The sequence below is a fragment of the Diospyros lotus genome, chromosome 5 (genome assembly GCF_014633365.1).
Source record: "Diospyros lotus cultivar Yz01 chromosome 5, ASM1463336v1, whole genome shotgun sequence".
NCBI lineage: Eukaryota > Viridiplantae > Streptophyta > Magnoliopsida > Ericales > Ebenaceae > Diospyros > Diospyros lotus.
Genome location: NC_068342.1, coordinates 27,762,258 through 27,788,963, shown reverse-complemented (window position 1 = coordinate 27,788,963; position 26,706 = coordinate 27,762,258). Strand labels below are relative to the sequence as shown.

The 26,706-nt window shown below is 37.6% G+C and overlaps 1 protein-coding gene and 1 pseudogene across 1 annotated transcript; one reads left to right on the top strand and one right to left on the bottom strand.

The window, feature by feature from the left end:
• Nucleotides 1-171: 171 nt before the first annotated feature.
• The window catches only part of LOC127801383 (1-phosphatidylinositol-3-phosphate 5-kinase FAB1B-like), a 55,326-nt pseudogene continuing 28,791 nt past the window's right edge, over nt 172-26,706 (bottom strand).
• Nucleotides 19,791-23,351, top strand: LOC127801384 (uncharacterized). Its single transcript, XM_052336460.1, has 4 exons — nt 19,791-21,304; nt 21,419-22,222; nt 22,303-22,421; nt 22,518-23,351. Exons 1-4 carry the CDS (start codon nt 20,347-20,349, stop codon nt 23,025-23,027), a joined length of 2,391 nt encoding a protein of 796 aa, XP_052192420.1. The 5' UTR covers nt 19,791-20,346; the 3' UTR covers nt 23,028-23,351.

Genomic DNA, 26,706 nt, shown 5'->3' with positions numbered 1-26,706 from the left:
AACATCCAATTTCCATAAACAAGATGAATATATAGAAGAAGCAAGTCTTTTAAATGTACTTGGCGTCTGTACGAAAAATCCTCCTCTCCTCTCAACCATCTCCCTCTCTTTTTGTGGCTCATGATCAACAGTTATTTGTATTGCTTTTGTTGCACCATTTCTGCATAAGATTGCTCAGGAATCACCAACATTGGCTACAATTAGCTTCTCTCCATTGATTAAAATCATCAATATATTAGAGGAAGATAAAACAGAGAGCAAAAGTGCCAAAGAGATCTCAAACTAAATAAGTGAGCAGAAGGATGTCCTGCCATTGCTAAGATGTTGAAATAGAATTAATAGCATGTGGTAAGTGAACAAGTAAACCTGCAACTAGAACATCAAGAACCTCTTTTGTGAGATATGGAGTGCAGGGGTGGTATTGTTATAAGAGATGATTGTTTAGTTAGGTTGTTGTTTAGGCAATTATTTGTTAACTGGTTGTTGCAGATTGCAACAACTATCTGTTATCAAGGATAGCTGAGTATAAATACTCAGCTATACCTTTTATCTTGTATTAGTTTTCATTTTTCATTCAGTAAGAATTTCAGCAAGGTTTCTTTCTTCTTCTCACGTTTTCTTTTCGTGCCCTAAAAGCTCTTGCTTTAATGTTCAAAACTAGGATTTTTTTTTTTTTTTTACAGAAAGGAAAACAAAAATAAAAATAATAAAATACATACACATGCATTTTTTCAAGTTCATAAGAACATAAGAACTTCTAGTTAAGGAAATTTGCTCCAAATCGCTTATGGTTCATTTGTGAATTCACCATGATTAGAAGGAAAGCATCTCAAAAGATTTACAAGTGTAGAATTTCTCCAAGAAAATCAAGACAAAAGGGCTATCATCCGAAAAATGGAAAATAAGCTGATTCCCTTTAACCTTTTATTATTATTTCCTAGTCACGGCTCTTCGCACTTAGAAGGCCTGCCATTGCACTCTTGCCATGGCTCTGAATACCATGTAAAAGTAGAAAGAAAAATGAAAACTGAGAGAAATCTAAAGAGAGAATAGAAACCTTGAATACTGAATTTTGATTACAAATGACAATGAGATCAGTGAATTTATGTACTACTCAGCGGATTCTCTAGCAAACTAACTGTTACTAACAGCTGTCAGTAACAAACAGAGCTGCTAACCACTGTCTGTTGAAACATAAAAAACTAACTTATCACCTAGGCTTCCCCATAGACTCAAAATAAACTGCCTACTACTAACAATAAACTACATCTTCTCTTTTCTTCCTCTCTTATTCGAACATAGCAAGAACTATCCTTAACAGCTAGGATACCTCTTGGTTAACGCGTTAAAGAACAATAGGGAGAAGAATAACTAAAACTTTATGCATCTAACTTCACAATTGACTTAGATAGACACGAGACGCTTGCTGTGGTGTTTCTAATGCAGGTACAACAAGCTTATGTAATTGTTCAGATGTAAAAACTCCAACGGCCCTCAAACTTGAGCTATAAGATGTACCATAAAGGCTGCTATGGCTGACAACCACCACCATTTTGTGCCCCTTCTCCAGCATAAGATCAATCACGCGGCCGATCGATGTGAAGGTTGTAACACAAGGGGGTGGGCTTCTCATCATTGATGAAAGTGGGGCATTCAACTGAAAATGCACAAAAATGATGCACATGTGAAATAAAGTTATCACAAGACACAAATATGGTAAAAGGCTCGGCCAATTTAACTAGATGCCCATCTCATCATATCTACTGATTAGTTAGTGTTTTTTCAAAAAATTACTCATAGCAACTCTGTGGGGGAAGCTTTTGCGTTATTGTTACTTATGCAGTGTTCAGTAACCTGTTTGTATTTTTGCATTTTCAATGACCTTGGAAACATAATAAACATATGTAATTAAACTTGAGAACAACTTTGAAGCCATATTCAGCAGAATGTTTTGAAATATGTACTTCTGAATAAGTCCTAAGGACTGGCAATTTGTACTTTTTGGTGAGACTACAATGAAGCAAGATATGCCTTAGAAGACCAAATCTTAAGCACCATTAACATTTGAATGCCTGTCACATCCTATTGGATCATCATTGGTTAAAATCGTCCCCAAGGCAGCTGGCTGAGCAAGGGGGGAGAGGGGACCGACCAAGAAAGAGGGTAAGTTGAAGGCAATATTGGAAGGAAGGAATTAGTTATCAATAAAAGGGTACGTCTCAACCCCAAAAATGGATATGTTGTTCCTAAAAGAGAGGTGGAATCTAAAAATATTAAAGAATACGTTAACTAATTAGTATATTGAAATCTCAAAAGTACATATTATTGATGGATGTATTACATTAACTTAGATATCTTACTCTACTTAAGAGGGACCTTATTTGTCCACATGCCCTTCATTGGTGGTAAGGTCACCAATATTCCCAACGGTTTATACTCTTAAGAAATGTGCCCAGACACATCAACTTACCAATCACTCCCATTCATAAGAAAATACATCAACTTACCAAACACTCCCATTTAGAAGATAATTCGTCTTTGACGAGGAGAGATAACCAAGATGAGCATAAATTAAACAAAAGCAACCACAAAGAATAACGTCAACTTCAAGGTGTTGCCGGAAAATGCTCTAATACCATAGCAATTTGTGCATTTGTTAGGTCATTTTGAAATGGAAAATGTGATGATTCATGTGATCCCAAGGTGTGATATATTTAATTTGCATAAAAGGTGTTCCTACCAAGGGAAATGTTAAAACTAATGAACTAAAATCTAGAGAAAATATTAAAAGATAACATGGAGAAGAAGAACAATAAGCTACCATATTTTTAGCAATGCCCTTTAAAGATTAAATTTAATAAGAAAAAAATTATTATATTCTATTATTTAGATGTCTACATCAGAGAAAACTACCATAGGAGTATATCTTATATTTATATGGTAACTTGAAAAAGCCCACTCCTATCATATCACAATTTAGAATGTGTAGCACACTGCATTCACAAATTAGATTGATCCACTTTTTGGGTAACATAGAACAATCATTTTTTAGGTAACATGCATATTATACTACTTAAGCTGGATATGGGAAAGAATGTTGCAGTATCCCAAAAAACCTGTCAATTTTTCAACAAGATAAAGTTGTTCAAATGATCCTAACGGTGGATTCCTACCGTAACTCTTTTAGAGGGGTAGCACTCTTGGATGTTCCAAGTCGTCTATCTGATGCCACATGCATCTAAATTTTCACAAATATGCATTAAAAACTTCTATCTGAGAACAATAGAAGTTACAGATTAAACTTCGTATTTTTCTATGTTAAGATGCATCAAACCCCAAGATTTTTAAATTTTTTTTAAAGAATATATCTCCTGGAAAACTTACATACAACAAAATTATGAGACATTTGAATAAAAGATAAAGAGTATATAGCTAACAGAAGCTAATTAGATAATACCTCTGTTATGTATTATGGGAAATTTTGTGATAACATTATTTGTTTCTAAGGAATATTGATTGCTGAAGTTATTGGAATGCTAAGAAAGAATTTAAGCTTACCTAGGCTAGCCTTAGCTATTCTAGCTTTATTATTATGAAATCAGAGTTCCATCCTAAGATCATCATTTATCATTAACTGCACTTTATTCTAACTAAGTTAGGGCTTGTGGCATAGTATTCATAATGTCAATTGACTTCTACGGGTCACATTCACAATGCAAATCCAAGCAAAAGAACAATGTGACAAAATCTTATGCCAAATGCCCTTCCTAATGCAACCTTGAATGATGAGATAAGTTTCAATACCATCTTCATATGGAAAAATTCCATTGTAAGATCACTAATAAATTTAGAAACCTTGAAACAATTGCAATCCTCAGGGAGTAGATTTACTATGTATAGAACAACATACCAAAATTAAGTTGTCAACATATAGTCATGTACCTTGTGAAGGAAGGCCATATATTTTCATACATAATGTATCTAATATATAGTCTTGTTAGTCATAAATATCCACAAGATAGGGGGAAATTCCAAACCATGTTCATGATAATTGTTTACTACTAAATTAAAGGGTAGTTTGGATTATCTTGGGAAATAGATAGAGGAATACATGTTAAATTATATAGGTTCATGCATGTTAATTTGATAGAGTATTGTATTTCACAATATTTTGTCAGTTTTTCAACCATGGGTAGTTACACATCTTTGAGAAGGAGGTAACAAGTGGTCTTACAATGCTGCCATCTTTAATATCTATTAGAAGCTTGCTGAACTAAAGAGAGTACCTCATTGCAGTCTTCGCGGTGCAGAAGTCCTATGCAGCTTCCCCAGTCATCTACGATTGGTACAACAGTGTCTCTATAGAAACGCATGATCACCTTTTTCAAGTCCAAGTTAGCTCGTAATGGAATTGCATCTTCAATTGGGGTCATGATGCACTCAATTGGATCACCCAATGATACCTAATCAAAGTGATTCAAGTGCATACGATAAATAATGTGCAAGATTAAAAGTTTATTTGTTTCACAAGTGCAGGATTACAGGTTAGAACACAGTTTGCATACTTGGTAAGGGTATGGTATGCTAGCTGAAAGCTTTACACTGATGCACGGAGGACAGGCAATAACTTTTTCTACTCATACAGTTCTATCATTAAGATCCCCTAGGCTTTAGAGTAAATTAGATATATGTAAATATTTTCTGAACTACAGGACAGTTTAATCAACCTATCCAGAGGTACCAAAAAGTAAAATAATTCCAATTGGTCAATGAAAATTGACATTATGTAACACCCTAAACCGCCGGGCGTGTCACTATAAGGGTATTTTCGGGAATCTTTTTTTTTTTTTAAATAACATCATCACGCGCGGTGCTTCATGAACAACCTTCACATGCACACACAGGATCCCGAGAACTCCAGTCTTGCCCGTTTAACTTAACAAGATCAATAATCTTAACAACTAAACGAGACATAACGTAACGTAGCGGATACAATAACATCAAATACCGTGATTGTTATATAGTATTTCCATAACAAAATACATGATACAGATAACCAAATGATAACAGCGTTATTGTACAACTATTCATACACAAGCTGAAATACATACTAAAACCCCAAAAAGGTTACAACGACTGTCAAGCTAAGCACCGTTGACCTTCAACCGGCCATGTTCTTGCCCTCGCAGCAATCCCTGGTTGGAACATTGAACGTTCCAGGGGCATAACCCAGGTTAGATGACAAAACATCTAAGTGCTGGCATGAAACAGTTTAATAATGCATGAAAAACATACAAGCATGGCATACACAGACAAAATGATATCATGCAAACATGTCTAACTTGAGAAATCTCTCTGACATACTCAACCTCCCATGAAAAATCCATTCCACACACCGTTGGGGTTGACCTTGCCGCGACATACTTAATCTCTCGAGTGCCCTACCGTATCACTTGTTCACCTGGATTAACCTTGTCCCATTCTCAAGTAGACCCCATCCCATCCCATACAGATCCAATGACACAAAAATCAATGCCCCGATGATATGAAAATCACACGCTATGCACCGACTCTTTTGCAAGTAAAAACAGCTGATGCAATATACCACATGATCAATATGCAAATGATGTCATGAATACATGAATAAAACACATAAGCATAGCATCCCGAGTTCTAGTAAGACTGCTCACTTGAACTCACTACACTCATACCAAGACATTTCCAAAACAAGGGTAAAACTAGAGTCAGACCACTCACCTTGAACTTTAATCGGATCGCCTCGATCCTCGTGTACTGCCTTGATTTGCGTGCCAAATCACAAACCTTTGAAATTATACTCAACCTCAAGCCACAATATTCCCAAAATGCCCCTTCGCACTTGCCTTCACGTGCCAGTGCGTGAGAGCAAGTGGTTTGTGGCGCGTGCATCTCACGTGCCATCTTCTTCTCCAAAACTCCGGTCGCCGTCGACAGCTCCGATGGCCTAAACGATGACACCCTCTTGAAGCCCCAAGCAAATCGATCAGGATGGCACCATTTCCAGGCTGAAAGACCACCGAAAAATGCCTCGAAAGGCGAGTTACAGGTCGGTGGTGGCGGTCCGCCTCCAGCTCTCGGCCAATCTTCAAACGGCCTTCAAATGCTATGAAAAATCCTCCAAAATCTCCAAAAATCATCCTTGATGCCTCGAGATCAAAAGCCCTTTAACCTTTACCTTTGATTCGACCTCTAACCCCTCTTATTTGAAGCTCCATTTTACAAAAACCCTCGGCCACTTTTCTTCTATTTATAGGTGAAATCCGACCGATTTGCAGCCAATCAAAGGCCAAAGCTTGGTCCCCAAGCCTCCTAACGCCGGATATGACCTTCCCCAGCCCTCCCTCGGCCGTCCCATCGCCGGAAATGGCCTCTATGTGCGGTGGCAGTGCGACGACCGATTTTGGCTTTGTGTTCACACTACAACTTTTGATTAATTACACTTTGAACCCCCATAGTTTCTTCCAATCGCATTTTGACCTTTCCAATGCACCCCTGAACTATCCAATACCACCATTAAGTCCCACAAGATTTGTACTTCTCATATCATCCTTGAAATTTTTGAAAAATCACTGTTTTGACCTCCCTCGGGTAAATTTAAAAAATTGCACTTAGGCCCGACTGGTCTATTTGACCTTATATCCATTTGTTTTAACCTAAAATCACTTAAAGGTTGTTCTATACACAAAATATTGGTCATTAACTCACTCCGTTGACTTTTCGGATGATCCCTACGTCGATTCAGTTTTCTCAGCCCGGTAGACAACTGTACCGAAAACTATTCCCGATTCAATTTCTTTCATCACTAAAAATCATAATTCGTATTACTTGACAATACCGTTACATTTTCCTTGGCTATCTATGGTCCAGGGTACTCCCTCCAGTTGATTCGGTCACTTAAGACTGCAACAGTGTGTCCTGTAGCCTTATTCATTCGATAATTCCACTTGTACCCTCCATCAAATATTATTTATAGCCTCAAATCATTCATGGGTATTACACATTAGATATGAGTGGCCACAAACACAAGAAGTACATCACAGATTCCTGGTAGCAGGAGAACTGCCAATTATCTATTGAAAAAACATTACAACGATGTCCCATATTGCTACAATACAAACACTGGGATCAAATGGGCACCTAAGGGAGTAAGGTCGAACTAAATAGGGATGTTGTAAAACCAAGCAAAGCTTCAATGCGCATAGCAACCTGTAATAGATGCATAGAAAGTAGTACTGATATATTAAGAATGTTTGGAATACAAAACATATCCAATAATTCATTAGCATACACCAAACTATGCCCATGCAGGACTGAGAAAGGCTCAAAGGAATAATTAACATAGAAAGATATTCTCAGCATACTCTATAACAAAGTTTAAGCTGTTAGAGAGCGCAAATTCAGTGTTCTTTGCTGAACAGTTAACAGCACCCAACGAACATCATCCATGGGTGTCCCCTCCTCCCTCTGTTATGTTTTTTAAAAATATTTATACATTTTCTGTAAACTATATTTCTAGAAAAAATATATTTAGAATTAGATTTTATAAATATATTTTTAATAAGAAAATTTATACATATTTATACTTTTTGAAATTTAAAAATATATTTTCTATAATTATAATATATTTAAAAATATACTTTTTGTAATTATGAAATGAAGGCTGGTTAGGAGTTTGTCAAGAACGGATCCTCCACTACAAAGGATCCTCACCTTGATTGGTTCTAAAGAGAGATTGTTCAACCTGAGTTTATCACTTACACTGTGTGACTTGTGTCATGATTGCATGATCTCCATATTTAACAATACAAATGTTGCTTCTGACTATATGCACGACTACTCCATTGTCAATGTGCAGTCACCCCACTAATGAAGTTTTAGCCCTAACGACCATGTTCCTTGGGGTATCAGCTTGTTAGGATCCTAGAATAATTCCTAGAATAATTCCTGATATTAAGGGATTAGATTTAAGTCAACTTTCTGTTTTATATTTGGTATTTTCTATTCTATGTTCAGTAGTTTCCTATCTGTGTATTCCTAGAATAAAGGGATCTTGATGACCTTTATTCCTATATATTGTAATACCCATTCATGGAACAAGATTATGGGATAATTCTTTAACAAAAATTATAGTTTCATATGGCTTGCTTCCTCCACCATAAATATGGGGTTGAAATGATTGCAATGGACCCATGACCATCCCTACTAGTACCACCAGTATATCTAGTAGCATGTCTTAGCTAACTCTTATCTTGAAAAGGCTTGAAAATTTTGGAAAATATAGAACATTTCAGACAATAAAGGATATAATTTCATGTCAAGCCTCTAGGGTGTGCTTCGGTGCACAAGATTCCCATCTTTGCAAGGGTCAAGGGAGAGATTGTATGCAGCTTTACCCTAGTTTTTTTTCAATAAAGCTATTTCCAGAATCTGTGAACTTCTAGTTACATTGGAGCAATCTTATTGTTGCTACCAAGGCTTGCAAAATGGCTATTTCATGTGAAGTCTCTGCAAAAGCATAAATCTCCCTTGTGTTCCTTCATGTTACAACAAAATTATAACAACAATAACATGCCTTAATACCACTAGAAGGGGTTGGCTATATGAATTATTGACCTCCATTTTACATTAGTAAGTTTAAGTCCACTGGGAACTAACCAACATGAAAGTTATTCCTCACAGTTGCCTTTCGCACACAAATCATGTATTAGCAAATTCTTTATATCCTCTTATAGAACGCGAGCAATTTTTTTTAAGCACATAGGAATCCAACTCATATAGGAGTAATTTGTAGTTGTAGCCTTTAACATAGCAATAGCCATAAAACCACAAGAACTTAGAGAACATGTCGTACTTGTGCCACTGGATGAACTATAAAGAATCATCTTAGTTAATTAAGAAAATAACTTGAGATCAATCATCCTGGTTCTCATTTGGAAAAACAATATTCAACACCAACAAAGTACCTGATAAAAGGTAAGGAAGGATCAGCACGGGGAGTTCCTGAAGGAAGCCTTTCTGTAGAATTTGCAAGTGCACTTACAAGACCATTTTGTCCAGCAGGAGTACTTAGAGGATAGTAGGATCAAAGAAGTCGTGCAGCTGCACTCCATGCAACAAGAGGATCTCCAGCTCGGACATCAGATAGCAGGATCTCTCTTAGCACAACCATCTGTAATGTGCTCCACTGTGACTCAAATAGTGAGACTATGGAATGATGATGCACCTTCCCAGCATCAGCATGAATTAATCCTGTTTCCTATGGTAAATATAGAGTACGATAGGGAAAAAATTGAAAAGTTAGAAATATGAGAATTTTTTAATTATGCAGTCAACACAGTTTAAAATTTCCTTTCTAGAAATACAATTTGAAAAAATCACGAAGCCTAGCATAAATGAAAGTGGACCAAGCCAGAACCTACCATCCATCCCTAATTTTTAGTCCCTAAGCATGTAAAGATACTATTCTTCGATTAATTACTAGATAAAATAAGCACTATGCCAGAATATTTCCTGGACTTGCATTATTTATTTCCTGTACAGATGAGTTCATACAATATTCAAAATAGAAAAATGGAGAACCTTAATATTAAAAATTAATTATTGTCAAGCTGCAAGAAGAGTTACCCCACAACTCATCAACTTAATTACTAAACAAAAGACTGTCCATAGTACAACAGGTAGCATTTTTGTGACTAGCATTGTAATATCAATGCTTGCACTATGTGATACTATTAGACTTGCATGGATAACTCTTATCTTGTCCCTACAATATTAAATGTAGTTGGTACAGAACACTGGGTTATCAATCATACTCATGGGCACATTATCTGGTCTTAGTAGATCACATCAACCACATTGTGATAAGCTCAAATGTGTAAATAAGGATGTTATTTGGTAACAGATTTGCAAATAACTCTTATGCCTTATGTGTGGTGACGTTGATGAGTCTGTGGGTCATCCTTTCTTTCAATGTCGGATCAACACGGTCATTTGGAGCTCGAATAGGACTTGGCTAGGCCTTGCTCGTGCTATGTCTTTGCTGCCGAGGTTGGTTAAGTGTATCCAGCATCAAGCTAAAGGTTGTTCTTGGCTGAGCCGGGTTAAAAGGATGGCTCTAGCAGCCACGGTCTACCACGTTTGGGTCGCTAGAAATTGTGTTATTTTTGAGAATGTTAAACCCTATTGCGAGAGCATTTCTTATAGGATTAAAACCTTTGTATACAAAGCTATGTTTTCTTTGTATCCCCATGTTGTAATCCAATACGAATCTCTTGCTCAGGGGCTTTAGTTTTGGTGGTTCTCTTGTCCTGGGTATGCCTGGTGTGTACTGTACATTTTGATCTTTATACATATTTACATTTTGATAAAAAAAGAAAAGAAAAGAATGGGATGACAAGATAACACTTTTCCAATTCCAACTAGAAAGTTATTCAAAACTGAAGCCAGTCAAAAATGCAATGCAGTGGATGACAAAATTCAATCATAACAGGCAAAAAATCAAAGAAAAGTCATGAGCAATGAATAATGCACAAAGGTGTATTTTCTTTCCTATTTCTTTGGGTGGTGGCACTGCCTCCAACTGGTGGAGCATAGGAAGGTCGCCTGGGGGAGCCATATTCCAGAGAAACAGTATAAAATACCAGAGTTCAGATTTCCAGGACAAGAATTAGATGTGGTTCTAAAACTAGAATATGAAAAATATGTCGCATTTTGGACATATTCAATTGCATTTAGTGGTTTCGCACATGATTACAAGATTGACATGGCTCAAATGCATACCAGTGTGTAAGGATCATTTGTTATCTGAGTGGAGCTTCGACGAAACCTGTCTTTTCTTGGCATGATGGTTCCAGCCCTTTGAAAGACTAGAACACTCTCTTCTAAAATCTTCATCTTATGTGTTTGACCTCCTTTGTATGTAGTCCCAGAACTCAGGTAATACCATGATTGTCCACTGGGCAAGTATACTGAAACATGCTTTGCTCCCTAGTGTGGAAGTAATGAATTTATCACTCATTTTGTGAATCCTAAGATATATAGACAATGACAGAAGGGGGGAAAAAACTAATAAGAAGAACAACAAAACAATGAGACTTCAGTAATAATAATAAACAGCACACTGGGAAAAATTCCTTGCACCAAAAGACCACTTCCAACCATGAAAGCTTCATCAATATTGAAAGTGGCTTCATCAGCAGGGAACTCCATCCAAAGAGGGCGCATTATTGGAGCACCAGTTGTGTTTGCCTCTCTAAATAATGTGTATAAATATGGGAGTAACATGTATCGCATGTGTATAGCTTCTTTCATAAGTTTTGTGTTTCGCTCTCTATATTCAATAAAAGCATAAATTACTATCGATATACAGTAACATACCAGCCAATAACATTGGAGAAGCTGTAATAATTTTTACTTATCATGAAACATAACCCATAATCAATAACATTGGAGAGGATGTTATAATAGATGTACATCCATATAAGAAAAGATAAAATTGGAAATGAAGTTGTTAGCAATAAAGTCATGAGTGGCTCCAATTGAATATAAGATGTATGAAATATGGAGAAGATCGCTTAGTCATGTGAGAAGGAGGCCGGTTGAGGCCTCTCTCAGGAGAGTTGATGGAATGGAACTAGTCTTGAATAAAAGAGGTAGAGGACTGAGACTTTTAGGTATGATATGAGTTATATGGGTCTTATAGAAAATTGTCAAGGATAGTTCTAGTCTTTCTGTGCATGAATAAAAGAGTGGAAGAAAAAAGAGAAGATGATATAGTTTGTTGTTATTAATAGTAGATAGTTTTATTCTCAGTCCATGTGGCAACTTACATGGCAAGTTAGTTTTTATTTTGTTTAAACAGACAATAGTTACCTACTCTCCGTTTGTTACTGCCAGCTGTCAGTAACAATTTGTTAGAGAACCAATTGAGTAGTATATAAATTCAACTGGTCTCATTGTATTTGTTGTGTTCCTGATTAAGAATTGGAGAACTCAGTTCTTTCTCTTCAGTTTTCTCTCAAATTTTCTTTCCTTTCTTTGTCTACATGGTAATAGAGCCAAAGATTCACATCAATAGCAAGAAATCTTGAACGGTCTTTGAGTTCAACATCTCAAAATCTCTATTCAACTTCTCTTGTTTCTCAATCACAACTTGATTTTTCCTCAATTGCGATAGCTTTGAACTACATCCAATAAAATTGTAGACGGATAATTATCTCTTTTGGAAAGCTCAAATTCTTGCCACAATTCAATCCTTTGACCTAATTCAATTTATCACAAAATCAGAGAAACCTCGTGCAAAGTATATCCAAGATCCAGATTCCAGTAATCCAAATGAACAGAAAGTGAAGGAAGAATATCATGCGTGATTCAAGTCAGATCAGTTGCTCTTGGGCTATTTTCAGCAATCAGCAAAGAAGTGCTAGGAGAGGAGGTTCATTGTGAGTCCTCTTCTGAACTGTGGCATGTTCTTGAAAACCTATACCCACAACAAACCATAGCTAAGTCTTTTCAACTAAAGCAACAATTTAGATCAACTAAGAAAGGACCTACGTCAGTAAATAAGTACATCCTAAAGATTAAGACAATTGGGAATGCTCTCACTACTAGTGGTGAACCTATGTCTGATACGGACTTAATTTTGGCTGTTATATGTGGTTTAGGTTCAGATTATGAGACTATTGTCTCTCTCATCACGTATCAAACGAACAAGATAAATCTAGAAAAGGTTTAGTACTTGTTACTTTTGCATGAACAGCAACTGGGTGTGCAGAATTCGGTTAATTCATTTAATGGAAATATTTCAGCCAATGTTGCTTAAAATTGGTCACACAAAATGGAAACAGTAATAATAAAATAGGTGGTGGCTTCAACAATAGAGGAGGTAGAGAAATAGGTAGATCTGGTTTAAGAAAATTTTATTGTCAGATATGTGGTAAACCGGTCATTTTGCTGATAGATGTTCTGATCAATTTGATAGAAACTTTCAGAGTCCAAGTTTTTATGGTTTTCATAAATCTTCTATCCAGACAGATCAAAAAGTGAACTTAAGCAGCTAATAGTGGTTCTAATGAAGTGTCTTTACCTAGGACAAGTTCTATTTGATATTCACACTATTCTTGCACACCTGAAGTTTTCTTTGCTTCTCCTAAAACCCTAAAGGACTAATCCTGGTTTGTTTATTCCGGCACAACAAATCACATCACCTCAAATCTCAACAATTTGATTCCTCATTCTTAGCATCAAAGCACCAAGAAAGTTGCAGTTGGAAATGGTAAGAAGTTACCTATTACATATGTTGGTCTTAGTCATTTAGCTACACAAACTAAATCATCTTCTATTCTTTCTTAAACTAATGCTTTAGATTTTCCAGCAATGACTAAGAACCTAAAAAGTGTTTCTAAACTTACAACAACAACAACATATCCAGCCTTTGTTTCTAAACTTACCAAAGAAAATAATGTTATTGCTGAGTTTCATGCTTACAGTTTGATAAGGACAAGGAAACAGGAACTATGCTACTGCTAGGGATAAGGTCAATTTAGGGATGGACTTTATCAACTTGCATCTTCTTCTTCTAGGAGCTCATCCTCAATTCCAAGTCCTTTTCCAGTTTCTCATTCCAGTTCAGCCTCATTTTCTACCACTGAAGACTCTCCTTTGTATTCACAATTGTATTCAGGCTTAAAGCCTTTTTCTACACAATTGTATTTTGGCTCAAAGCCTTGTGCTGCAAATAGAATCCAAAATAAAACTGTATGTGATATTTGACATGAAAAATCAAAATTTTTATGTACTTCAGAAAATATTGAATAAAATGAATATTTCTTGTTCACATTTGTCTCTTTCTTTTTGTGATTCATGTAAGTTTGGAAAATTACATCAGCTACCTTTTAATGATTGTGAAATTAAAGCCAAACTACCTCTTGAACTTGTCTATTCTGATCTTCGGGGACCACACCTTATCTTCCTACTGATGGGTATAGATACTATATCATATTTATTGATGCCCATACTCGGTATACATGGCTATACCCTTTGAAATTAAAATCCGAAGCCCTTGCTACTTTTATTAGGTTTCATAAGCTTGCTGAACTGCAGTATAACACCAAACTAAAATCCTTTCAGTCTGATAATGGTGGTGAATTTGAGGTGTTTCTTCCGTATTTTCAGCAACATGGCATTCTACCAAGGCTTTCTTGTCCTCATACTCACCAACAAAATGGTGTTCCAGAGAGAATAGATAGACACATTGTAGAAATGGGTCTAACTCTACTTGCTCCTGCTCGAATGCCCTTAAAATTTTGGGTAGAAGCGTTTCAAGCTGCAATTTTTCTTATTAATCTATTACCTTCTTCGGCTTTAAAGTTTCTTCTCCTTTGGAGCTGCTTTATCACAAGCAACCATATTATTCATCTCTTCAACCTTTTGGTTTGCTTGTTTTCCTTACCTAAGACCCTATAACTACTGTAGAGATTTCGAGTAATATCAGCCATCAACCAACTAATTATTATGTTTCCTATTTTCTAACTTTCCTTTTCTATAAAGTCAACTTATTTCCTAGTTTGAGTAGAGAGAATAAATCTCTCTCTCCCTCACAGCTAGCTGTAGGTTTCCTAAAGTAGTGTAGATGTAATTTTCTAATTGTAGTGTACGTACTAGGAAACTAGTAAAGATGTATGATGTATATATATTCTGTTCACTATGATGAATTAAATTAGTTATTCTCCCTAAAATTTCTGCAACTACCATAAATTTGATTTCCATTCCTCTAGATGTATTTTCAGTGGAAATAGTCAAATACATGCTGGATATAAGTGTCTACATCTTTAAAGAAAAATCCATATTTTTAGACATGTACTTTTTAATGTGTCTGAATTTCCTTATAAAGCTTTATTTTCACCTTCTCGTGTTTCTTCAAATTCTATCTCCAGTTTACCTATTTCCCATATTTAGTCTTTTTCATCTCCTTATTCATTTGTAGAACAGTCCCTTGGTACTTCTCCTTCTCAACAGGTCCTTTTTCCTCTTCTCAGCAGCCATAAAGTACACTTCCTCCTTCATCTCAACCCACATTACAACCTAACCCTAACCCTAAATCTAAATGTATCCATCCTATTCATCCTATGATCACTCGATCAAAGAGCAACCAACTCTTATCTACTTCTGTTCAACCCACAACTTCATCACCAATTGCCTTGGTGAATGAACTAGGACCTTGTTCAGCTAAAGCTACTTTATTAGGCCTGTCATGTACCTAGCATTTACCTAGGGTTTTGATAGGAAATTGGAAGAAATCGAGCTGGAACTAGACTTAAAGGGATGGGGATGAAGCAAGAAATGGGGAAGGATTACAGACAGAACAATGAGGGAAGATTAAAGAGAAATCAGAGGGATCGGGAGAGAGTTCAGAGGGAAACAGAGAGAGAAGGAAATGAGAGAATGCCTGGCATATTGTGGGAGATCATTTTTACGAGGCGATTGAAGAATTTTTCAGCTCCTGCTCTCTTCTGAAATAGGTGAATCATACTACTGTTGCCTTAATCCCTAAATCCTCTCATGCGTCTATGGCACAAGATTATAGACCAATTGCGTGCTGCAATGTTACATATAAAGTCATCTCCAAAATCTTGGCTGCTTGTTTGGTTCCTATCTTGGACTCTTTGGTTGATCAAGCTCAATCAGCATTCATTCAAGCAAGAAGCATGGTTGACAATATTCATTTAGCTCAAGAATTATCGAGGAAGTACAATCGGGAAGTACAATCGTAAGAGAGTTTCTCCTTGTTGGATTGGTAAGGTGGATATCAAGAAGGCTTTTTATTTTGTTAGCTGGCAGTTTTTAAAGGATGTTCTTACTGGTCTCAACTTCCCCATTACTTATACCAACTGGGTGATAGAGTGCGTCACTACTACTTCCTTTTCTCTTTTAATCAATGGCAGCTTATGTGGGTTCTTTAAAGGGAGGAAAGGTTTAAGGCAAGGGGATCCCTTGTCCCCGTTCCTATTTGTTCTGTGTCTGGAATACTTATCTAGATTGCTGAAGATTGTAATTGACAACTCTGATTTTAATGTTCATCCTCGTTGTGGCAGCCTTTGTATTATTCACCTTACTTTTGCAGATGATCTTATGTTGCTGGCTAGAGGGGACATTCCATCAGTTAAAATCTGCTTAGACTGCCTCTCTAATTTTGCAGCTAAATCTGGGCTTTATGTGATGCTTTCAAGTCTAATATGTATTATGCCGATATTGATCATCATGACATTGAGGCCATCTAGAATTTATCCAGGTTCTCGAAGGGTCAAATGCCATTTCGATATCTCGCCATTCCGATTGCGACTGCCAAGCTCAAAGTTAATTACTATGCGCCTCTTATAGATATAATTGCTGGTCATATTAAAGCTTGGAACTGTGTATCTCTATCCTATGCAGGTCGATCAGAGTTGATCAAGAGTATTCTCCAGGGGGTGGAGTACTTTTGGCTCACTGTCTTGCCTATTCCAACTGCTGTCATAGACAAGATTACTTGGTTATATAGGCAGTTTCTCTGGAATTTCCCTCACTCCCTTGCTTCTTGGAAGGATGTCTGCCTTCCGAAAAAAGGAGGCTTGGGTTTTAAAGATCTCATATGCTGGAACTTGGCTCTGCTGGCTAAGGTTTTATGGAACTTCCATAGCAAAAAAGACACTTTCTGGGTCAGATGGATAAACCATAATTACCTTGGGCATTCTACGATTTGGGAGAGATCATGCAAAAAGGATGATTCTCCTCTAATGAAAAGAATATTTGCAATAGGAGATTCCTTGTGCTGCTCGGAGGGGTCGGTGGCAGCAGCTATTTAGTTACTTGAGAGCTGGAATCAAGGAGGCACTATTAAAATGTTAGCAGTGCCCCCTAAACAGGCGTTTATCTTATGGCTCAATACTAACTCTAGATTGCTTACAAAGGACAACCTACATTTTTTGGACATTGAGAGAGGTTGCGGGCTTTGTGGTTCATGCGATGAATCCCACCAGCATCTATCTTTCCAATGTTCAGTGAGTTCGGGGATATGGGGGCAAATTAAAGCTTGGATTAGCATCTGTCGATCTATGTCATCCATTGCCACCGCTTTAAAATGGATCAAAAAATAGGGTCGAGGATCTTCTTGGCAACCTAAGGCTAAGAGAATAACTCTAACCAACACAGTCTACTACTTATGGACAGCCCGCAATCGGCACATTTTTGAAGGCCAAAGACCATCAATGACAACATTGTTTGTAGGGTCAAAACACAAGTATACAGGACCATTTTTTCTTTGTATCCTTATGTTTTATCTCATTTTGAATCCCTTGCTATGGGTCATTAGCCTTGGTCCTTTCATTTGTTTCTCCTGGGTATGCCCAATGTATTTGTATAGTCCATTTTGATCAATGCATACATTTATTTACTGATAAAAAAAAAAAAATTCTCCAAGATAATTTCCCAAATGTTAAGAAATTCCTTGGTCGGAGTTTCTAAGGGTGGGGTCCTCATATATCTTCTTAAGAAATCAAACCTTAGATAGATTTAAATAGAGGATATGCTTCCCCTACAAACAAGCCACAAATTCTTTTAACACTCAAGGCTTAATAGAATTTAGCATTCACATCAGAACGAATCAAAACTGCTAATCAGTCTTTGCATATAAGCACATACAAGCATTCAAGCATGTCATCTTGACAATTTAGGCAAACATTAAGCAACAAAAGCAAATAATTCAAAATCATAAATCTAGCTTAAGTGAATTTGAACTAATATATCAAAAGCTAAAGTGTTTTTAAGCACTAGGATTCTAGTCCTATGACACTTGAGTGACAAGCTCGAGCTTCTCTTAGAAATATCTATTCTATCTTAGCAACTCGAGTAACATCTCCCCATTACTCGACTAATATTCCATAGAGACCTATATCTACACACTCTTACTCGATTAACTTCACAGATTAATCTAGTATCTTATGACACTTGCTGGAAATATGTAGCACTATATGGATGAACTTGAAAACCACATTTCAAGACTTCAATTCATGAACAATTTATTCACTTCTACGAGATTTTCCTCATTCCCAGGATTTCAAATAAAATCTAAAATCAAATTCATTCAAGAACTTATCACAAAATATTATTGCCCAAGAAACAACTGTTTATCCTCAAATGCACGAATAAAAAATCTATCAACGAGAACATATATTTTCAGGACAAACAATTTCAAACATTCAATCATATTATCAAACAAGTAAATAATCATAAGAGAAGATCCTGATAAAGATTGGACACTCGATTAACTTTCATTCACTATTCGAGTGACCATAAACCAAACTATCTCTGAGTTTCAACAACACACTAAAACTATGCTACTGTAACGACCCGCTCCCACTTACAGGCGCCACTAGTAAATAATCGACCAGATTACTCACTCGACGAACCACACGATGACCCATGTAACATTGTTTTTTCCAATTCTTTAAAGTAAATGTGCATGTCCACTCATTGCAAATAGGACAAGCTAACTTTCCATTTGTACTCCACCCAGATAACATTTCGTATGTAGGAAAATCATTTATGGTCCATAACAATGCAGCATGCAATTGAAGCTTATCACCAGAATATGCGTCATATGTTTCAACTCCCTCTTCCCATAATTCTTTCAACTCCTCTATTAATGGCTGCAAATATACACCAATATCCTTTTTAGGAGAATCCTTACTAGGGATAAGTATGGACAAAAATATAAACGGATCTTTCATACATTTCCAAGGTGGCAAATTATAGAGCAATAAAATAACTGGCTAGATGGAGTAATTAGTGCTCATATTGCCAAATGGGTTAAATCCATCACTAGAAAGGCCTAGCTGCACATTGCGAGGATCTTGAGCAAACCAACTATGTAACTTATCAAAATCTTTCCATTCCTTAGCATCGGCGTGCCTAATTGTATCATCATCAACACGTTTTTCTCTATGCCACCTCATTTCTTCTGCAATTTCTTTGGACATGAATAATCTTTGGAGTCTAGGTTTCAAAGGAAAATATCTAACCACCTTTTGAGTAATCTTCTTACGTTTACCCTTACCAAACTTCCATCCAGAAGCTTTACAAGCTAGATTAGGACATTGATCAAGATGTTCATACTCTTTCCAATATAATATGCTATTATTCACACATGCATCTATCTTCATATAGCAAAGGCCAAGATCACGCATTAATTTCTTGATCTCATAATAAGAGTTTGGAAGTGTTTCACCTTCTGAAAGAGCATCCTTGAACAACTCTCGATTTAGACTAAAAGACTTGTTATTGCAATTAGTTATTGCCTTATTGTACAACATCTTGATAGAAAAAGATAACTTTGAGTACTTCTTGCAACCAGGATCATAGTTATCAAAGGCGCGCCTAGGCGCGAGGCGCCTTAAGGCGCCAGTTTGGCGCCTCGCCTTGGCCAAGGCGAGGCGGTTTTGGCGAGGCTCTTGCCTTGCGCGCCTAGGCGCTGGGGCGTGAGGCGCGCCTAGGTGTGCCTCATGAAACTGAGGTTTTCTACTTAAATCTTGCAGCCCAATCGCGCTTGCCTCTCCTCCCGACTGCATCCAGTCGCGCTTGCCTCTCCTCTCCAGCTCGCTGCTCGCTCCTCACTCCTCCCGACTATAGCATCTACCGTGCTTGCCTCTCCTCCCAACTCGCTGCTCGCTGGCCCTCGCTGCTCGCTCGCCCTGGCCCGATCTTCCATTCTTCCTCTTCCTCTCTAGCCCTAGCCGCGCGGCTGCGCCTGCCTCCTCTCTTCCTCTTCTCTCCAGCTCGCCCTCGCCCGATCTTCTTCTTCCTCTCCTCTCCAGCTGCGACCCCCTCCTCTCTTTCTCTCCAGCCCCAGCCCGATCCTCCTCTTCCTCTCTGCCGCGCCTGCCTCCTCTCTTCCTCTCCTCTCCAGCTCGCTGCTTGCTCGATCTTCCTCTCCAGTCTCCAGCCGCACCCTTTCTTCTATTCTCCTCTACTGAGTCTGCCCACTCCACGGTCTTCTCCTCTCTTCCTCGCCTCTTCTCATCTGCTCTTGAGCTCTTCAAGTTGAAGCTGCTAAGGCCCTAAAGCTGCCGCCGCTGCTGCCCACATCTTCTCCTATATTCATAATTTCAGATTGTAAGTTCTTTAGTTGTATTTTATTTGTTTATTTCTTGCATTTTTGCTTAATTTATTTTGCTGGCAGCTGGTTGCTGAAATTTGCTTTTAAGTCTTTATAATTTATTTCTATAATTAGGAGAATTTTGATGAAATTGGAACTGTGTTGCAACAGCCCAATAAATGTCGTCAATCACTTCCAAAACGGACCCGGCATGGAATTATTTTGAAGCTGATCCTAATGATAGAAATACCACCACATGTAAATTTTGTCGTAAAGTAACAAAAGGTGGTATATTTCGGGCGAAACAACATCTTGTGGGCGGTTTTAGGAATACTAAAGCTTGTCCAAAATGTCCTCCATCAGTAAAAGAAGAGATTGGAGAGTACATGCAAAAGAAGAAAAATAACAGGGATGAGCTAAATATAGCATCGTTAGATGATGATATTCAATTTGGTGAAGGGTATGATGATGATGATGATGAGCCGCTGCCTCAAAGTAGAAAAAGACCCAATGTATCTACCGGAAGTGGAAGCGGTACTGGTAGTATTGGTAGTGTTAAAGGGCCAACACAAAAGGGTCCACTTGATGTTTTTTTTAAAGACCCAGAAGTTAATGTGTTGAAAAGCAAGGGCAAAGGAAAGCAAACAAGGTTGGGTGAGCATGATTTTGCAAAAAAAGAGTTAAGAGCTCGAGTTTGTAGAAGCTTTGCACGATGGATGTATGATGCAGGCATTCCATTCAATGCAGTGACATATGACAGTTTTAAAGTATTTATAGAAGCAGTTGGTCAGTATGGTCCGGGTGTGAAGCCGCCTAGTTACCATGAAGTCAGGGTTCCTCTTCTCAAACAAGAGGTGGAAGCCACTCGTGAAATGATGAAAGATCATGAAGAGGCGTGGGCCAAATATGGATGTTCCATTTTGTCAGATGGATGGAAAGACAAGAGGGAAAGGACATTGATTAACTTTTTAGTCAATTCTCCTAAAGGAAGTATGTTCTTGGAGTCTGTTGATGGTTCTAGCTATTCAAAGACTGGGGAAAAGATGTTTCAATTATTAAGTAAATGTGTGGAAAAGATTGGAGTAAGAAATGTGGTGCAAGTGGTCACCGATAGTGCTTCAAACAATGTTTTAGCAGGTATGAAATTTATTTTTGTAATTTGTATTATGTTTATAAATAGAACAATTTGAATATTCATTAGATATTTATTATTTACTAATATCTTGTTAATTTCACTCTAAATAATAACAGGAAGATTTTTGGAGGCAAAATATCCTACGTTGTTTTGGACACCATGTGCAGCGCACTGTTTGGATTTAATGTTGGAAGATATTTTCAAGTTGCCTAATATGAAGAAGACATTTGAGAGAGCTGTTATGGTGAATAGCTATATCTATACTCGTTCGGGTCTAGTAAACATGCTTAGAAGGTTTACTGACAAGAAAGAGTTGTTGAGGCCTGCAAAAACACGGTTTGCAACTGCCTTTATCACTTTGGGTAGGATGCATAGTCTGAAAAGCAACCTTAGAAGGATGTTTACCTCCGAGGAGTGGATGACAAGCAAGTGGGTAAAAGAAGCGGGGGCTAAAAAGGTTGTAGAAGTGATTTTGATGCCTTCATTTTGGAACAATGTTGTATTTGCTTTAAAGGTGGCTGGTCCATTGGTGCGTGTATTGCGCTTAGTGGATGGTGAGAAGAAACCTGCTATGGGATACATATATGAGGCCATGGATAGGGCCAAAGAAGCGATTGCTAACTCTTTTAATGGGGATGAAAAGAAGTATGCACCCATTTTTCAGATTATTGATAATCGATGGGATGTTCAGCTTCATCGCCCCTTGCACGCAGCTGGTTGGTACTTGAACCCAGAATATTTCTACAAGGCTGAACATATAGATCCAGAGATCATGAATGGCTTATATGAATGCATTAGAAAGTTAAATCCAGATATAAAGGTTCAAGACCAAATTGATGCTGAGCTTTCGATGTATAACAATGCAGATGGGTTCTTTGGAAACTATATGGCTATTAGAAAGAGAGCTGAGAAATCACCAGGTACATATATATATATTACATTATATATATAATCATTCTAGATAATAGATAATAACTAACCCATGAATTTTATTGGACAGCTGAATGGTGGGCTTCATATGGAATGTCAACACCCACGTTGCAAAAATTTGCAATTAAAATTCTTAGCTTGACTTGTAGTTCATCTGGGTGTGAACGTAATTGGAGTGTGTTTGAAAATGTAAGTGCATTGTACATATACACTTACAATTTTTATTAGTAGTTGGTTTATTTCATGTAACTTATTCTTAGTATGTTTTTGCATAAATTGTTGCAGCTTCATACTAAACGGAGAAACAGGCTTGATCAACTTCGTTTAAACGACTTGGTGTTTGTGAAATACAATAGAGCATTGAGGCGTCGATATCAAATGCGTGATACCATTGACCCTATCATATTGACTGACATTGATGAAAGCAATGAATGGTTGACTGGAAAACTTGATGAGGAGAATGATAAAGATGATGAAACTGTTTTTCCAGATGACATTGGGGATGGGTTGACATGGAGTAATGTTGCTGCGGCTGCAGGAGTTGGAGAGCCTAGTTATCAATTTAGAACTAAACAAACTCGATCACAATTGGGATCAACTTCGGCTTCGGCTTCGACTTCAAAGCGGCGAGTAACTCAAGAGATTGAAGAGGAGGAAAGTGAGGCAGGGACCGAAGATGATGAAGACTTGGAAGAGGGAGAAGAATTGAGAGATGAAGAAGAAGATGAAGGGGTGATTGAAGGGGATGATGAAGATATTGACCTTGATGTTGATGATCTCCTTGATGATGATTGATTAAAAAACTTTTTTATATTGATTGTGGACTTGTAATGTTTATGTGTTTGTTTAGAACTTTGCATTATAATTGGTACTTGGTAAAGTTTAAGACTTTAAGTTTGAACTTTGATGATGTTTCTAGTTTAGAATTTGCATGATGAATGAATTAACTTTGATGTTGTTAGTTTATAGAATTTGAAGATAATGAATCATGAATGATATGAATGTGTTATTATTGATAATTTGATAGTTGTTTATGATTTTACAAGATTTTGAGTTTTTTTCCTAAAAGGTGCGCCTCGCTTCGCAAAGGCGCGCCTCGCGCCTCAGGCTCCAGGACCTTTTACGCCTCGCTACGCCTCGCGCCTTTCAGAACTATGACCAGGATAAAGTTCACATTCAGCATCATTCAATAATCTAGTAAATTTCTAAACATCTCTGTTAGACATACATGTGCCATGGGTATTAGAAATTTCCTCTACATTACCTTCCATAAGGTTTCCTCTATGCATGTCATTCAACATTCTTTGAACATCATTATCCTGATCATGAACTTGATCATCAGAATGACTTCCATCATATGAATCACCACATTGATTAACATTATCTAATTGAAAGGCTCACCATGATGTATCCATTGAGTATAGTTTTCCAGCATCCCATAAAGAAAAATATCTTGTTCGACTTCTGTTAAACTTTTCAGGATACAATTGTTACAGTTTTGACATGGGCATCGGATCTTACCAATGGAGTTAACATGATATTTTGCAACATCTAAGAAATGTTGAACCCCTTGAATGTATGCATGCAGTGTTCAAAAATTCGGCCTAGGCGACGCCTAGGCGTTGAGTGGCAACCGGCCGCAGCGATTTAGGGCTACTCGGTAGCCCTATGCGCCATGGCCGACTAATTGGGCCGCAGTGCCGCCTAGGCAGACCAGGCGGCGCCTAACCGCCTAGGCGGCTGCTTGGGTCGCGCACGACTTGGGCCACCTAGGTTGTGCGCGTCTTGGGCTGACCTTATTTCCCCCTCCCTTTCTCTATTTCCCCTTTCCCTTTCTCTCTCTGGTTGTGTTCATCGCGGCTCCTCTCTCTCTCTCTCGCCTTCGATATTCTCTTGGTCGTTCGCCGTCGCCATTGATCTCTTCTCTTGGTCTTGCTCTCTCGTTGCTGCCGACCTTGCTGTCGACCCACCTGTTGGTTGTTCTCTCTCGTCGCCGATCGCGTCTTGCTGCGGTATGTATCCAACTATCCATCTTCCTCCGCCAACGCAAGCTTGTGTTGCTGCAGCAACGCAGCAGCAAGCAGCAACGCAAAGCTGCTCGTTGCTCACTTGCGTATTGCTTGCTTCAACAAGCAGCAAGCAACAGCAACTTGCTGCTTCAACTTGTTGCTTCGTTACTGCAGCAGCTGTTGATTTCATTAGATGAGTTTTAATTAAATTTCAATGTATATTATTCAATACTCAAGGAAAAACAAGAAAATGGGAAGTGAAATGAATGATTCATATAGGATTGGAAGTACGAGAGCATCGTCCGAGGCCTCCTCAATTCTTAAAAGGAAGTCAAATGATGTCGGATGGGAGTATGGAATGTTAATTGATCAGAAGAATATGGATAAAATTAAATGTAAGTTGTGTGGTAAAATTATGTCTGGAGGTGTTTACAGAGTAAAAGAACACATTGGCCACATTTCTAGAAATGTTTCTGCATGTCCAAAATCTTCTCCAACTGATCAAGCCAAACGTAAGAATGTTATTGTCGAGACAAAGAATAAGAGGAAAAATAAGAAGAAGGAGGAAGATTTGATGAGATCAACTATTAATATCTCTGAAAGAGTGGAAGGGGATGATGAAGATGAATTGTAAGAGTTAGGTCGCAGAAAAACGTCCCGTACTCTTGGCCCTATGGATAAGTTTGCTAGCTCCATCAGTCCTAAAACTTGTTTGAGTGCAAGAATGACCCAAAGGCAACAAATTATTAGTGAAGCACTATTTAAAGAGAGAACACAGTCTGTTCGTGAATATTGTGCTAGATGGGTGTATGAAGCTGGTATACCTTTCAATGCGATTGACAATGATAGCTTCAAATTGTTTGTTGAGGCGGTTGATCAATTTGGGCCGGGCTTCAAACCTCCTAGTCAATACCAATTGAAGGAACCGTTATTAAAGGGGGAAGTTGACAGAATAAAAGAGTCATTGAAGAAGCATGAAGAAGAGTGGGCACGAACTGGGTGCTCTATTATGACAGATGCTTGGACAGATAGAAAAAAGAGGAGCATCATGAACCTATGTGTTAATTCTAATGCAGGTACTGCTTTCCTTTCTTCTAGAGAGTCTTCAGATAAAGCACATATAAGTGAACTTATCTTTGAGTATGTGGATAAGTGCATTGAGCAAGTTGGGCCACAAAACGTCATCCAAGTAGTAACCAACAATGCTGCCAATAATATGGGAGCAGTAAAATTATTGAAGGTGAAGAGGCCAAATATCTTTTGGACCTCATGTGCTACTCACACCATCAATTTGATACTTGAAAGTATTGGAAAACTGCCAAAGTATAAGAAAGTCATTGATCAGGCTAAGAGTTTCACAATCTTCATTTATGCACACCATAAGACCTTGTCCTTAATGAGGTCATTTACGAAGAAGAGGGATATAGTGAGACCAAGAGTCACTAGATTCGCTTCTGATTTCTTGACTTTACAGAGTTTGATGGAGAAAAAGGCCCAACTAAGGGCAATGTTTACCAGCTCTAAATGGGAGGAGTGCAAATGGTCGAAGATTGTTAAAGGGAAAGAAGCCTATGCTACTGTGATGAGCATTGCTTTTTGGAATGGTGTGACTATATGACTTAAGGTTTTTGCACCTTTGGTGAATGTGCTTCGAATTGTTGATGCAGATAGAAAGCCTTTTATGGGCTTTTTATGTGGAGAGATTAAGCAAGCAAAGGAAGATATTAAGGAGGCTTTAAATAATCTTGAAAAGAATTATAAGCCTATTATGGAGATTATTGAAGTAAGGGTAAAAGATAGGCTACATAGTCCACTACATTTTGCAGCTTACCTTTTGAATCCATACTACTTTTTCAAGGATATGGATATACAACTTGATAATGAAGTGATGGATGGGCTTTTTAACTGTGTGGAGATGTTTTATCATTATGATGGTGAATTACAAGGCCATGTTATAAATGTTGAGTTGCCAAAGTATACTCGTAAAGATGGAGCTTTTGGAAAATCGTGGGCAACTCAAGGGTGTGCGAAAAATGATGACAATTATAATTCAGGTATAAAATTCCTTTAATCCTTTCTATTTTATATTAGTGTATAAATTAAATTTGTTTACTTCATACTTGTTTGACCTATGTAGTTACAAGGTGGATGACTTATGGAAATCAAACTCCAAACTTGCAACGAATGGCGAGAAATATTCTCTCGTTAACCACTAGTTCATCCGGTTGTGAAAGAAATTGTAGCACTTTTGAAAGGGTTAGTGTATATATGAATTATATTTATTTACTATCAATTAGTTATCCTTATTTAATTATCATTTATATTGATATTGCTTTTATTTTATTTATGTAGATACATACGAAGAAAAGAAATAGACTAGACGTGAATCGATTGAACAATCTAGTCTGTGTTCAATTTAATGCGAAATTGATGAACAAGCACAAAAGGGAGAAGGAAAGGAATGT